The sequence below is a fragment of the Mya arenaria genome, chromosome 9, assembly GCF_026914265.1.
Source record: "Mya arenaria isolate MELC-2E11 chromosome 9, ASM2691426v1".
In the NCBI taxonomy this organism is placed as follows: domain Eukaryota; kingdom Metazoa; phylum Mollusca; class Bivalvia; order Myida; family Myidae; genus Mya; species Mya arenaria.
The window spans coordinates 1,998,898-2,015,563 of record NC_069130.1 but is presented as its reverse complement, the minus strand read 5'-3'; the positions used below and the strand labels follow the sequence as shown (position 1 = coordinate 2,015,563).

The following is a 16,666-nucleotide window of genomic DNA, read 5'->3' as shown; positions in this document are numbered from 1 at the left end:
CGCTATGTTTCATCTAAAATGGTGAAAAAATAGTGAAGTTATCTTTGTTTAAAGTTTTCATTTGAAGCAAAATATTGCCTTCCGACGTAGCATTTATGACACAATTTATCACGTGCTATACACAGTGTCCCAAGGTGAGCCAGGAATGTGCATCAGAACTAGAAAAACAACCTATTAATCATATTCAGCAAGTCAATTTAAGAAGGCCAGTTGCCAACGGAATGGAAATACATGTATGCCAATGTATCATCCATATTTAAAGCTGCAAAAACTGACCATCCTGAAAACTATAGACAAATCAGTATCAACTCTATAAAATATTGTATGCGTAGTATACTAGAAACTGATATGAGAACTTCGAAATAGTGGAAGTCTTTAAAGCACGTCAGAGATAACAGTAAACTGAGAGCTCCATTATGGTCTAGTAGAGTGTCCCTCAAAGAAGTGTCTTTGGAGCTGTTCTATTTTTATTGTACATAAACTACCTTTCTGAAACCGATAGCTGTATGGAGAATATTTTTGCAGACGACATAAAGACAAAAATGACTGTACACATTCAAGGGACTATTGCAACTCGGGTATCTTTGTATCAAACATATGGCATACTTACGCTAATGTTCGCTGATGACGTCGCAAACTCAGTTGAAACGACAAATAAATGCAATTAAAACAATCTGGGACGACACCGGGAAAACAGTCCAAATAGTCGTGTGGGTTAGACAGAAAATTGACTTGAAATTACACTGTAAATAATTTCTTTGACTAAATTGAAGAAATTAGGCCTCTGTGTATGAGTTCATATTCTAGTGGATTGTAACCGTTTCGATCGTCAAAAGGAATTCGTGAAATAAATAATGCTTAACAACCGGAAATGGCGTAATAAGCGTCCATTGAAACCAAAGAAGAGACTAATTGGAAATTAATTGTGAAGTTTTAAAGCCAACATGATTATTTACGTCGAAAGCAAGGCTTTCCCGGTAATATGATTGTGTTATTATATACTGCAACTATATATGTGTATTGCGTGGCATATGAAATATATCAATTGTACTACATGTATGTTTTTGTTTACAAAAATGCTATTCACTAATTCAGGGTTACATCTTAAAAGTTCATATTTGTTATTTAATATAACTACATAAACTCTTACAGTTTGCATATTTCTTTTTGAACTGCTCTGTGCATTAATACTCATACACAAAAGCGATAATGCTATACGTACAACACTGTTGTTCAATACTTTATTGCCCCGATTCTGAGTGCAAACTGCAAATATTTGGCCATTTTCTATATTATAATTCTCTTGGTATCGGCAAATCATGGCATTTCCAATAGCCAATGAAAAAGAGCCTTACAAACTCAATTATAATAAGATTCCTGTCAATATCCGATTTGAGAGAAGCTATTCATACATGTACTTCTTGTATGGTGATTAATTGTGTATACCGCATATTTGTACTTACATCTTCAACCTGTAAAAAATTCAATATGGTGGTGATAACATTTTGCCATACCAGTATATGTCAATAAAATTAGCCTTATACAAAATCCACATAAGAAAAAAACTATGTAAACCGGGGAAGCTCATTTATTTATTATATATCTTTTCAGCTCCTCTGAAAAATATGCCTTATTTCATTTGATACTTTTTTGATGGCCATGTGATATTTACATTTAGACCCTTTTTAAGATTTATTTGAAAACCCTCGATACTTTGATATAAGAAGTGACACAGACCTATACATTATATATGGTAAATATCTTTCTGTCGAAACTAAACATACATGTATTTCAAATTATCTGATTAATTTAGATCTAGGAAAATAGGGAAGTTCTACACATTATGAAATGCACTTTTCCTTTTAAGAATAAGTTATGTCAATCTTAGTCCTTTCAAATACTTGATTGGATTGGTGTACTGGAATGCATGATCTTAGTTTATGGCCCCTCGAGATATGTCATCTCTGGGCAAATTGTGTAATTAGGTCCATTATTTATGACATCCGAGAGAAAATTGAGAGAAATATACTTTTTATGATAACCAAATTTTGTTTGGACCAATTTTAGGATTTTTAAGTTTATATACTTGATTACTTATAATTTGACCCTCAGCCTGTAATTTACTTTTTCATATCAAATATGTATTTCAAGAAATGGAACTTGATTGGATATTTCTGACTGTCAAATGAGTTAAACAAAGTAGTGTATTGAAGTTAAGAGTTGATAACATTGAATTTCAGTACAAGTCTTTTGTGACGGTGGTACAGCCAGGAGACAAGGTAGCGAGGGTTCGGGCTCAAATGCTCCACATCCTTTATGAGATCGGGCGTGAACAGTATCAGTTTAGGCTCAGGTGACATAATATTGCATATTGATTGACTGCAGTAGTAAATTATAGGTGAGAGGTGTCTAGTTGTGAAGGAATCCACCTTCAAGAGGTGGTGGTTCCATCCACACCAGAGGTGCTTTCTCATGGCCCCTTGAAAAGGACAGTACTGGTTTCCATTCAGGACATGGACTTGAGATTAATTCATATCATATTTAAGCTAAGATAACTTTTTATAAACTAAACAAAACACAATCATTTCTTACAATATATCACAATGGTAACAAAGAGTTCTGTTCTTGCTTGAATGTATGGAATTTAGTTTGTGGTCACTAAGCCGCACAGTTAGATTTCCACAATCTTCTTTTAGGTTCCCAAAATGATAAGAAACTTTCTTAATTGACATCATTTGCAAAAATATTAACAGCATATTCATGGGAATAGATCTGATGATAGATCTTAAGAAGATCAAGCAACTATGAACCAAGTTATTGAAATGATAAAACAAAAAAGCATGAGTTATGATTCATGGGAATTAGGAGCAGTAACTGTTTGTACCATATTGTCAATCTTATTGTGTTGTAGCGTGGATTTATATAAGGAAATATCGTTGTTGTTATCTGCATGCTACTTATTGCATTGTACTTCTTAGGTTATGGTTCTGATAATTATGATAATGAATTCATACACAAAAACACCCTCCAGTAAGGTACAAGGTTTATTGTCAGAAAAAAGGGTTAATGCTTTTTTGTTTCTATATGGTCATTGTAATTTTGTGGGATACTGGGCTTGACTCATTCGATTATAAGTAACAGACTGTGGTTTGTACATGGTGTTTTTGAACTATCGCATGTTTTTACAGATACAATGGACAGTACATGCGAGATGCCTTCAGTCTGGACGAGTACAACATTGAGGCAAACGCTGTCATCAAGATGGTCCCCCTTTCAGATGACCATAAAGATGTATGTGGATTAAACATTAAGAACATATTTGTTGCTATTTTAATAAAATTTAATGTTTAAAATATTTTTGGCCCAGGGACTATTTCTCCTGAAATTTGCTGATGTTTACAACTTTACAAGCTGTTTACCATTTTAAAAAAGCTTCCATTTTCCATTCCTTATTATTATATTTCCCCCGAAATTGGTTAATTTTCTCATGCAAAATGAAATAAGGACATGATAAAAAAAAATGTTTGGCTCAATGATAACTATTTGATAGGTTGACTAGTATCATCTAGACTTTATATAAACATTGTCTATGATTGTAAAGAGGTAAAATGATTTTACCAAGATTTTAATTATCTCAAATATGGGACTTATTTCCACAGGCAGTATAAAACTTTGCAAGAAAAAATGTACTGTTAATATTTTAAATTTAGGTGTGTTGGATGAATTGCCCATGGCTTGTGATGAGATGGGTGTATTTAAATGTTACAATATGACATTGGGTATTTAAGTACGTAAATAACAATACAAAACCATGGAAAGAACACAAAAAGTGTGCTAAATTCTTGTTGACATCAACACATTTTATGAATGATGTCATTGATATTTTGTCTGTATGTGTGCTGATGTTTGATCTCAACAACAACACAGGCCAAAGTTTCAAAACAGTCACCATAATAAGAACATATTTTACTGTTTTTAATCAGTGAGACATCAATTGTACGTCAATAGTAAATTTCGATATAACACTCGAAAGCATAATATATATCTTTCTTTTGGGACTTACAGGACATATCTGACCTGAGATCCATGTCCAGCAGCCTGACCATGAACTTTGATCCTGAACGGGAGAAAATACCGTCAGTGAAGTCTGCGCTGTACTACGAGGTGAAACATTTGAACCGCAGGGAGAGGATTGTGCAGGATCTACATGTGAGTGGCTAACCTCATTAATAATGTTAAGCTTGTCTATTTTAGAAGAGGACTAGTGCAAAGACTGTAGACCTGTGTAAGTAATGGTAGTTGTAGACTAAATTAACAATTTTAATGTTGGCCTTAAATGATAATAAGTTGAAACTTTTAAACTAAGTATATCCTCTTGCATTGCTTAACTTAACCCTTTCAAACAAAAACATATTGATTAGATACATATTTAGAAGGGCAATGAAGAGTAATGTTTTAATAACAATTGTTTTGTTATCTTTTGAATGCTCTTTTTAACTTACAAATTTTATATTCTGAATTGAAATTTGTTGCATGCATTACATTGAGGAGTCAATTAGAATCACATGTGAAATATTGGTCTGTGAAATATTCTTTAATTGTGTCCCTTTCAGGCGTTGCTGTACATGCACTCGTTGACCTTGTTTCTCTATGTGCTCACCTCATACTGGTACTCAGTTTTCTGGTTGGCCGGTTACCTGCTTCCCTTCTGGTATCTGATTCCCGGATACACACGCATCGGGGGATATATCGGGAACACATTCCATAGGTAAGGACATAGGCTGACTGGTTACTGTTAAATATGACTGGTTTATGTTTAAACTAAGCAATCAGGTTGGACTGCTTACTGGTATCTGATTCCCGGTTACGCCCGCTTTGAGGCGTACATTGGCAACACATTCCATAAGAATTAGCATAAGCGGAGTGCAAACTGTCTAGCTAAGTACTGTGTTTCTGGCCAGCCGGCTTCCTGCTTCTCTTCTGATACCTGATGCCTGACTACACCCACTTAAGGGCATAAGCAAACTGGTTACACATTTACTTGTTTTTTACTGTTTAACTATTATGCTTGTTTCCTGGCTGGTAGGCTACTTGCTTCATTTCTAAATAACAGCTATGATTTTAGTAATAGGTCACATCAAAACACATTTATACTTGTTGACCGTCAAGCACCTAGCTAGGGCCAATTTGGAATTATGCAGATTGAAATTAGTTCATTGACGAACAGCATATTAACCCCTTCACCCCCTACCCTCCTTCGGTTTTTATTTCAAATTCGGGGTTTTTGTATGACAAAAACTTTGACCTGTCAAAATTTCATTATGCAACTGTGTAATTGTGTTCAGTCAGCTTCGTGCCTGACAGTCTGCCCTGAGTTTGATCATAACTTGTTTGTAATTTGCCTTCTAGATATTTGTTATGTCTTCCTGTTTGGATTTTTTGCGTCTACATTATTTCTTCGAAAAGATCATGCATTTGTTAATTCAATTTATCTTCCCCAGACGCCTGTGGTTTTGTGTGATTACCGGATTGATGGGACTAGCAGTGATGGCTGTGGCAATATTCCTCGCAGTCTCAACCTGGCAGGAAATTGTGGTAAGGCTAACTTGCACTATTTTGGCAGCGTTTGATTATTATGTGAAAAGAAGGTGTCTTGCTTCACTTAATTTACTTTAATTTGATCTTAAATATTTTGGAAATTTTATGTGAATGTAAACTTAATGCATGCATTTGTCCCAATGTTTTTTAAATTATTAAAGATGCACTCTTCCTCCCAAAAAAACATTAATTAATACAATTGTTTTAATTTACTGAAAAGGATGAATAAATATGGAAAACAATCAGTAATTAATATTTTCCATAAATGCATTATTTAGTATAAAGTAGTTAAAGGTTTATCACTCAAAATTTATTTTTGTTATACATGTGTATATATTGATTTTAAATACACGTATCACTACAATTAAATGCAAAATATATGACACAACTTCCTCCTTTGTTCAGAGTGACGGCTGCCCTGACTGGACGTTTGAGAATGGTTGTTCCCGCCAAAACGTGTACACAGCGTTTATCTTCTCCATCCATGGTCTAGTACTGCTGGTGACCAATATCACCATAGGCTTACTGCTCTACAACTTCAGGATTGAGGTAAAGACTTGTTGTAACATATAAATATATATATATATATATATATATTCTATCATTTACAAATTTGCTAGTATTTTATATTCATGTCTAGGTTCACCGTTGGCCCAAATTGCCATTTACGATTAAAAACTAAAGGAGGCCCATAAAATTCAAATTATGCTTGTTTTGGCGATTCCTTGAAATTGAGTTCAAAACTGTACTTTTGCATTATTATCATCAATGTCACAATGACCCAATGTCACAGATACCAACGGAAGCCGGGACTCTATTGATAATCATCTTACCCAAGGCTATAATTATCCATGTGTGCGACAACTGCAGCATGCTTTTAAATTTACAAAATATGTATGCCTGACTCAGTTTTCCTGGCTGATATTTATATGTCATAAGTCTCAGAGTTTTTTGAAACTCAGAAAAGTGAATCCTTAAATGTCACAAAATATCTATAAAACAATTATATTCTGAAAAAAGATATGTCACTCACATTATTTTCAACAGATTTACCAATTTATACCACTATTGCTCTTTTTATAGCAATTTTACAATTACAATATGATTTGCAGCTTTTAGTCTCTAGCTCAGACTTAAGACATTTAGGAATATGGGTATGGACCCTGGGTGTTCAATCACAATAACCCTGCTGAACACAAAATCCATTAATTTTAAGATATTCATATAAACAACAGTAGACATGTTTGTAATGATGTTTCACATATTTTGAGCAATTACATCCCTCTGGTTTAATTTACAGTTACAGCACCAACAAACTCTTAAAATGCAGGCGCTTACATATACTTTGAATCACAAAGGTTGCCGGTGACGAACCTGTTTTGCTTCAATTGTTGTCAAGGACAACATTCAATAAATAATGTTTGGTATAAGTGTATAGAGTTGTACTTACTTACAAGAATGCTATGGAACGGTTACATCCATTCTAATTATACCATTCCAATATGGGAATTGATGTGTAGAGGAACACAAAGAAAACACTCTTAAACAGGATAAAAATATTGAGTTATGCGTATGCCCTTTACAAGGGTGTGAAAGTTGCATTCACACGCTTCAACTTGAACATCTTCTATTCATGGTCAAGTTCAAGGGTGTGAGGTGTGTGTAAGCTTATTTATACTCGCACTGGGGCCTTGCCCATTTGGCGAGTGCTCCGTTAAGATTGTTAGTCATTTTAAATTATTTTGGAGCAAAGTGCACAGACAGAATGTAACCCTGGTTAGAGCTACCCTGGTTCTTTAACGTGCACAAGTGTATAGCACTGTCACACGGGAACCCCATTTAACGTCCCTCCCGGAAGACGATTAGTATTTTTTAGTGATGCGAAGGGGGATCGAACCTACGACCCCTGGATTGATAGTCAAGTGTGTTACCACTAGACCCGGATCTGCCACTCAAGGGTGTGAATGCAAGTGTCATACCTTTGTACTTGACCATGAGGAGAAGATGGTACAAAGCTAAGAAATGGTGTTAATTCACCAAGTATATATTTACACATTTATATTTTTAAAACATTATAATAAGTTATCCATTTGCTTCTAGATTGGCGATGTGATTGAACGATACCTGGTTCAGGAGCGCGATATCGAGGACGTCATGAAACTAGCACGTGGTTCCAAGGTCAAGGACAGAAGGACAGCCGCCTACGAGCTCGCAACAATGGCCGCCTCCAGTGATGACAATAAGTTCAGGATAGTGGCTGAGGGAGGGTGAGTGATAATTTATGGAGAAATTTTGAAGCAGTTTCATTTATCCTTTATCTATGTGTGTCGTTTTGCAACATCAATAAACGCTTTTTGAGAGAATGAAATAATATTTGCATCCATTTGAAAATGCTCTTTAATTTCGTTGTTGCAAATCATTCAAAATTATGAAAAAGTACTACACTGCAGTTCTTTACTAATATGAATTACCAAGCTGTTTAAATTCAAAATTGAAATTTTCAGAGAAGTGGAAATATCATATTAAATGACATTATTTTTTTCCGTTACTCAGACTGGATGTGCTGATAGCAATGTCACTTTGCACAGATGAACCAACCCAGGAATATGCAGTGGAGGCCCTGTCTGAGCTTATTACCATTCAGTCCATACAGGTAGCTAAATACTATTTATTCTTTGAAGGTAAGGGGACAGACAGGCTAGGGTAGTAGGATAGAACAGGTTTCTTGTCACATGAACATATTTTTGTTATGGTGTGCAAGTTGTTTCATAAAGAAAACATGTGCTATGTGCATTCATAGAAGTGTAAATCTAATTCAGACCACTTTGAAAATGAATGATTCTTTAATAATAGATTTATACAAAGTCATATATACCCTTCGATGTTGTTATGAAATTCATTCTAATCAATACTTTGTTTCTGCTCCAGGACAATTATGTAGAAGTGGGTGGGGTAAGGAACCTGACTGCACTTCTTCACTCACCGGGCCCGAGGGTCATGCAGGAGGCTTCCAGAGCTCTCTACACGATCTGTCAGAGTGACGAGAATCGGCACGCCATGGTTGAAGACCACGGGTAAGATTTTATGTCCGCAATATGAATGTGCCAAGGGCCATATTCAATAAAGTACTTAGATATAAATTAAACTTATGGATAGAATGTGATTGTTTTGATTGGACTTCAAAATTAACTGGCCAATAAAGTGTATGAAATCATTTGAACTTGAAGCACATCTAAAGATAAGGATCACATTAATATTGAATATTGCCCCTGGTCCATTGGCACTGCTTCATTCCCCCAGTACCAGGGTTATGCAGGAGGCTACCTAAATTATCAGTACAATATTTCAAGGTATTTGGAATACACAAACTTTGGTTAAAAACCAAAAGTTAGACTTAAGGCAGCCATAATATTGTAAGTTCAAGAATTTCAGCTTAATGTTATGTCAGTGTTAAAAATCATATTAAACAGTTTTGCTTGCAAAATTTAATAAGTTTTGAACTGACAAATACAACCATCCCTTGGAAATAGATATGATTACTCTACAGAAATATTGATTCGAAAAAAAACAATTGTACGATAAGCTAGTTCATAAGATCTACATGTATTACATAAAAAATGGCCCTTAAAGTCTCCTGTATCTGCAAGGATGGATGATTTGTGTGAAGGGTTATGTTAAAATAAAAATAGCTTACTTTGTATGAATTGAATTTAAATGTAAATATCATAACAATTGTATATGTATTTATTTTAGACTATCTGACCTTGCCCACGCCGCCCGTAACGGGTCCATGGAAACTCAGCGTCTTGTTTCCAGTATCTTCCTGGAGCTAGTATTCAACAGTGAGATACGTGTACAACTCACCACAAGGAACATCCCGGGTAGGATAAATTTGTATTTGCCTTTTATACAATAAGATATGATCAGTTTATTTAAAGATGACAATGAATAACACCAGCTATGTATAGCTTTAAGAATTTGCCATGCATAGCATTAGGTCTGTAGAATAAATTTTGTGTTGCATGTGAAGCAAATATGCCTCTTGTGAAATAAAGTTTCTTGTATTCACTCACTGAAATATATTGTGATCTTACACTGAAACAAACAATTATCTCCAATGCAATCTTATGACAGTACACATGAGGCTGTACATTCAGTGTATAATGTTCTATTTCAGCCCAGGCATTGGTCCACCTATGTAAGAGTAACGACCCAGAAACTCTGAGATTTGCCCTCCTGACTCTGGAACTGCTGGCTATAGAGAGCTCTGATGTTGTCTGTGCACAGGTTGGCTGTTTTATTAATGGCTTTAGAATATTAGTAACTAAGGAGCATTTTCTTGCATTGCCATTTTTAGCATAACATATATTGCTAACATATTCATACTTATCACTGATTCTGCTTATAATTTTAGTTAGTTAATGGCGAAAGTAACATTCTGCAGTCTGTCATAAATTTCATGCACATGGATACTGATGCAAAAGCTCTCTGGGAGCTATTTTGAACATTGCCATTCCCTTAACGGACATAAAACAATTTTGAAAAATATTTTTTGTTCTCTGACACATACAATGTACAGGAGAAGCAATTTTTTATGTTTTTCTTTTCTTTTTTCTTTTTCCAATTTTATTAAAATCAGCTACAATATGTAACACCTGATATTTCTGTAGGAGGAACTACTTGAGATTCTTCTTGACATTCCTGTCCGCATGATGGACAAGAAACTCAACCTGCTGGCCGGAAAAATACTCCTCTATTTTGCTGAGAACAACCAGGTATGATTTATATTAAACTGTTACATTGTTGAATACTTGTAGTCGGTAGTGGGGTTCCAATTTTTCCCATACCAGTGCATGTAAATTTATGATAGACAAATTGTTTTGGGAGGAAAAAAGAGTACCACTCACTATAATCAATAACAACCAGATTTGGTGTTTATTTATTAAGTTTTTTTGTCAAGAATGGTCCATTTGAAAATCTACATGAAATATGTCCTGTAAAAAAATGGATTTACTCCCCTATGCATAAAGATTTCTTTGAAAAGCTATTTATTTTAAGTCTTGCCTGAGATTTCATCAAGGATTGTCTAATAACTGCAGCTACATTCTACATCATTACTTCCCTTTATATCTTGATAACCATTAAGTGTTATTTCCCTTTGTTCCAGTCTTGTCATTGAATTATGAATAGGGTGCATCTCAAAAACTACAGCATGACCGTTGCCTTAATTTAAGAGACCCATATACAAATTGATCATCCCCACTCCTTTGTATTCTGATAATTATTAATTATAAAGTGTTACTTCCCTTTCAGCATGATTACCTTCCTTTTTAACTTGATCTCCATTAAATATTCCTTCCCTTTGTTCCAGTCTCGCCAGTGGATGTTGGACATGGTTCACCTGAAAGACTACCTGATGACCTTTGCCCAGACTCGCGACCCCATCCTCCAGAAGGTCGTTGTCAAGGTGATCTTCTGTATGATGGACTCTAAACAACTCAAGTATGTGACACTAACATTTAGTTGTTGTTGTTGTAATTTTTGTTGTTGTTTTTGTTGTTGTAAATTTTGCTTATAATCAATAAATTAATAACTGTTTACTTTTTTAAGAAGTCAATTTATTTTCATAGCCTTGGTGTCTTTGGCATATATAATAACATACACATATTTTGACATTTGAAATTTATTAAATATCTAGAACTGATAATTGATCTTTTCTTTTTGTCTAATCTGGCTGTAATATTTTTTATGGAACTAGAAACTAAACCATCAGTTTTGACTTTCTGCACCTATAATAGCACAGACAGAATTGCATCTTGAATAGATTTAATCGGAGTCTGTTTTTCCAGGGACCAGGCTCGCGTGAGGAAACTGGACAAAGTTCTGGCATTCTGTATGGAGAACAGTGCGGACAGAGATGTCTGGGACATGGCTGACCAGGGTAGGTGGTTTGCTTTGTTACAGGAATTGTTTAATTGACTGGTCATCAAATGTTTACCTTGAACCCATCCCCATTTTAAAAATGTTATTGTTATTATTATTCTTCTCATTCTTTTTTATTATTCTTATTATTCCTTTTCTTCAACCAAAGTTTATTCAGAGCGGAACTCGACGCAATTAATTGAAACTTGATACATAGATAGAAAGCAATAAGAAGGCGTGCACCTTGCAAGATTTATAACTATGGGGTACATTATCTAAGGAATTATATCCCCTTGTTCAGTTGTTTTATAATGCAAACTTTGTCCAGACACTAATCAAAAACAGCTGAAAGAATTGAATGAAACTTGACACATATATGTGTGATGAGAAGTTGTACACCATTCAAGAATTATTACTCTGGGGTACCTTATTGCAGACTTATCTCCCCTTGTATATTTTTTATAATGCAAACTTTGTTTCGCCACTTATTAAAGAAGTACTTAAATATCTATTTTACCGCCGCCTCCTTCAATGTCTCCAATAGAGCTCCCATTTAAGAGATATCAGTTTTTAAAAGTGGCTCTTCAAAACCAACATTTCTTGTTCGATACATGCATGTGTCAAATGCTGATTTTCCTTGTCATTGTTTTTTAAAGAAAGTTTTTGCATAAAAGCTTGTATGACCTCATGATTATTGTTTCTCATCATCAAACCTCAATCTACTTCTTCTCCTGCAGGAATGCAAGTGATCAACTCTAACGAGGACATCTTCCCCACCCTCCCAGTTCTCTCCACCATGGAGAAACTCAGTATGGGCCAGAACAGTGCATTCGGATCCCGGGCTTCACTCAGGTAAATGTTTCTGAATGTATCATATGGCATCATTGAAGTCTCCCAACCTCCCAGTCCCCTCCATCATGGGGAAACTAATACTGGGGCACAACAAAGAATACAGATTCCGAACTTAAGTTAGCATTTCGGAATGGAAGTAGACAGGGTCATCAAAGATCTCCACCCTCCCTGCCCTTTTTACCCTGGAACAACTTAGTACCGGCCACAACCTTGCATATAGATCCTGGGTTTCACTTAGGTTATCGTTTCTGAATGTAAGCATATAGGGCCATCAATGTTCCCCATCCGCCTTGTCCTCTTCACCATGAAACAACTAAGGAAGGGCCACAACAGAGCATATAGATTCCAAGGTTTCACTTACGTTAGCGATTCTAAATGTCATATAAGAAGCATATAGGGCCATCAATGTTCCCCATCCACCTTGTTCTCTTCACCATGAAACAACTAAGGCCTTACTCGAGCATATACAGGTTTATAGAGATCTGCGTTTCACTTAGGTTAGCATTTCTGAATCTTAGTATATAAATATTGAAATACTTTACCCTCTATTTCCTCTCCTTGATTGAGAAATAAAGTATAGGCATTCATATCCCAGGCATCAGCGTATGGCATCATCGATGTTCCCCACCATTCCTGTCCCTTCCAACATTGAGGAACTAATTGTAGACCAAAATATTAGGACCACCCATTTGGCTCCACTTACTTTGAGTGCAGCAGTGAACTGGTTCAAGAAAGTTACCGTACTTAAAATACAATGGTTACTTTTGTTATAATGTTAAATGTCTAATAAAGTGCATTTCTGTTTAAACCTACTAAGAAACCATATGTGTATTGTTTTGCAGGTCTTCTTCCTCCAGTCAGGGTAGCAGGAGAGCTTAGACAGGGGAGATAATTAAGATTCCAGAAGGGAGATTACTATGCAAACAAAGGGACATAATCAAATATCAAAATTATTCTGAACAATGTGATAATGAGGAAGACTAAAGAACTAAGCTGTGTTTAAAGAAAGTGAAATTGAAGGAACATTTTTTGACAGAATAGAAATATTTAAAAGTATTTGTACAGAGTTGTCAGACAAGAAAGAATTAATTAATTAGAGAAGTCAAAGCATTCTACCTTGTACTTTATATTATAAATAGTTATGACGAAGAAACTTATAAAGATTTGTTAATTGTAATTTTACATGTCTGATTTATATGCTATTTTGAGTTATTCTTGTTTTTCTACAATGCATTTATATTATTTTAGTAGCCTTGTTAATAGTCTGGGGGTTTTTTTAAGAAAAGAGGCCTAGTATTGTCATAGTCTTTGAGTCATTCTGCAAAATGATTATCATGGCCAAAACTCAAAACATGTTTAAGCTATTGATATGAAACTTGGTACACATGTTGCTAGAGACAGTTATGACTTGAGTAATTGTTAATATATGCCCCATTTCTGACTGGTAAAAAATCTGACATGTGTTTAAGCTATTCATATGAAACTTTGTACACATGTTGCAAGGGACAGTTATGACTTTAATAATTGTTGATTAGTGCTGCATTCCAGAATGAAAAAAACAGACGTGCGTTTAAGCTTTTGATATGAAACTTGGTACACACTTTGCCAGAGACAGTTATGACTTTCATAATTGTTGATTGATGCCCCACTTCTGAATGGGAAAAAAACAGACTAGTGTTTGCTCTGATGTTTTTTTCTTTTATGAATGTATTATATTTTTGTCTGTGATAAGATTGACCTTTTACAGTACTTGCATTTTGCATGCATTTACAAATGAATATATTACACTGTGATTGTTTTTAACTTTGATCATTGTTTGATAAAAAAAATGTTTAAATTATTTGGGATTGATGAGAAATGTTTGGTTACTATAGTGATTCATCCATATCAGGAATCTTCTTTTTAACTATTAACATTAATATTATAATTCTGACAGTTTCTATTATTGATTACAAGTAAGTAAAATTTAAAACTAAAATAAAATACCATGTATCAAAATTGGAGAGTATATTAATTCCAAATTTTATTACATCTTGTTTGAAACTCATGTCTTCGACTCCATAACTACTGGTTGGTTATGTTGAAATATAATATTCTACGCATTTATAATCACTTCTTTTTAGTTGTAAAATAACTTCTTTTGAGTTCGAAAATCACATCTGTTTAGTTCGAAAATCACATCTGTTTAGTTCATTCTCAATTCACTAATGTTTTGGATTCTCAATTCACTAATGTTTTGGATGAGTTAATTAGTCTTTAATATAGGATTAATTTTTTACAATTTAGTAAGCTTATCCTTGTATTAACAAAGTATGAAATAAAAACATAACTGTTTATAAATCTGGAATAAATATAATCTGGGAAACAGCTGACTGAGACTGACTAAAACAAAGCTGAATTTTATGATTTTTCTGAAATTAATGACAGTCGACCAAAACAAACTGTTCCCCTTAATATCTTTATTCCAGATTAAAGAACAATTCTGAATTTATTTATACCTTCTTTTAAGTAACTGCATTTATTAAACAAGTCAGGTAGTATTTTACTAGATCTGTGTACTTATTTTCACATAAAAACGAGAGCTCAACGAAAGATGGACATGAAAAAAGATGGAGTAACATTTGTATTGTGCCGACCCCTCAATAATAAAGGTTTCAATTTTGCTCCTCAATGTTTTCCTGCCAAGAAATATTACGTGATAGAAATATATATAATATATATGACTTTGTGAGTGTACCTGAAAAAATGCATGGCTTTTGCTTGCTTCTTTTTTTTTGTCACAAAATTTAAGTAATATTTTCCTTGAGAAGCACAAAGTCTGTAAAAAATAAATGAACATAACAATTTTCATTGTTAAATTACGAGGATTTTCAATTTTGTTTTGGAGAAAATAAAAATTAAATATATTTCATTTTACAAATTTTATATTTTTGAGTTTTAAGTTTCAGTTGTTGAGCACATTTTGTGGTAACTAAAATTTCTTGCCGATGAAGAGTTAAGAAAATCTTGTGATATTAAGTTTTATTTATCAAATGGCTGGACCATAATGTATATAAGTCATTTATTGACAACTATTTCACATATGAATGTATGTTATTAATGTCTTACTGATAAAACTTCTCTAAAAGGTTTGTGTTGTTATGATACTGTATTTTATTTACAGCAACTTGTGTCCGTACTTTTTTTACCCCCACATCTCCCATCCGTGGAAAATGACACCATTTAGAAATTGACAACATACATACAATTAATATATGATAGATTTTTTGTTACTGTTAAAAGGAAGGTAACACATTCAGTTAATAAAAGAATGGTTATCCCAAAAAGGGTTCAAATTCATGAATTGCCTTAGTGATTTTTTTTTTAACTTCGTAAAAAACTATTTTTCAAAGTTTAATTTTAAACAAAAATATTAAATAAATCATGTTTTTACACCAAAAGTATTGAAATAAGCAAGAAAAGTAAAAAAAAAATGATGGCTAATGAATAAAAAACGAGTATTTGAATTACTTGTTATTAAAAAATCCAAAAAATTCACTTTTAATAGTTGAAAATATTCACTAAGAAGCTGTATCACATACATGCCATATCCCCCGGATGGGGGGAAAATCCCCCGGAATTTCGACCCATCCCCCGGTCTCCCGGCAGGGGATGAAAATCCCCCGGATTGGATTCATCCCCCGGAATTAAAAAAAAGTGTGATTAAAAAGTGTGTTTAAAATTACGCAAATTTATCACAGGGTTTATATATGCCTGTTTACAGTTATAATGCCCTTCCTGTCCTGAAGCTTAATTGGATTATCAACTGATGGTGTGTTTTACAACACCTATTGGGTGACACTTAATAAATCAGCAGGGCATACATTGTTTTGATTGAAACTGTCAGAATTGACCTTACGACAGGATTTGATTGACAGGTCCTATCAGCCAATCAGAATGCAGGGCTGATAAGCCGTGTTGCTATCCGCCATTTTGTCCGTCAAACTGACCAGAGTCCGTCATATACATGCGCTGACAATTCCTCGCCTTTTTAAGTATTATGGTAAAAAGGTGTTGTCATGGCACTTGTAATTCGGATACAAGGTAGCCAGGCCGACTAAAGATGGCTTCCAATTCGTTCCGTATTCGAAACCAGCGAGTTATTTGGAAAAATGCAAGTGCTGTATCAGACTCTGTGGAAGACCTCATCAACAGCTGAACTTGGAAATTTTGAAAGATCGTTCAAAGGCGAAACATCTATACGTCTGTACAAAAGTATTTTTTTGAACAAAACTACTTATTCAATCCGCTCAAA

The 16,666-nt window shown here is 34.3% G+C and overlaps 1 protein-coding gene across 1 annotated transcript; it reads left to right on the top strand.

The window, feature by feature from the left end:
• The first annotated feature begins 860 nt into the window (after window positions 1–860).
• Window positions 861–15,493, top strand: LOC128245594 (uncharacterized). Its single transcript, XM_052963800.1, has 17 exons — window positions 861–977; window positions 2,241–2,353; window positions 3,189–3,291; window positions 4,066–4,209; window positions 4,614–4,768; window positions 5,502–5,595; window positions 6,004–6,147; window positions 7,699–7,865; window positions 8,152–8,251; window positions 8,527–8,672; window positions 9,352–9,479; window positions 9,776–9,885; window positions 10,269–10,373; window positions 10,970–11,100; window positions 11,448–11,539; window positions 12,258–12,372; window positions 13,215–15,493. The coding sequence occupies exons 1-17, from the start codon at window positions 945–947 to the stop codon at window positions 13,249–13,251; spliced, it is 1,917 nt and encodes a 638-aa protein (XP_052819760.1). The 5' UTR covers window positions 861–944; the 3' UTR covers window positions 13,252–15,493.
• Window positions 15,494–16,666: the final 1,173 nt, after the last annotated feature.

Bases quoted from the DNA above. Each gene is read 5' to 3' on its own strand.
- LOC128245594 (XM_052963800.1), top strand. From the start codon at position 945: ATGATTATTTACGTCGAAAGCAAGGCTTTCCCG. The intron at 8,673-9,351 runs GTAAGATTTTAT...TATTTATTTTAG, and splicing joins GCCATGGTTGAAGACCACGG to ACTATCTGACCTTGCCCACG. The intron at 11,540-12,257 runs GTAGGTGGTTTG...CTTCTCCTGCAG, and splicing joins CTGGGACATGGCTGACCAGG to GAATGCAAGTGATCAACTCT.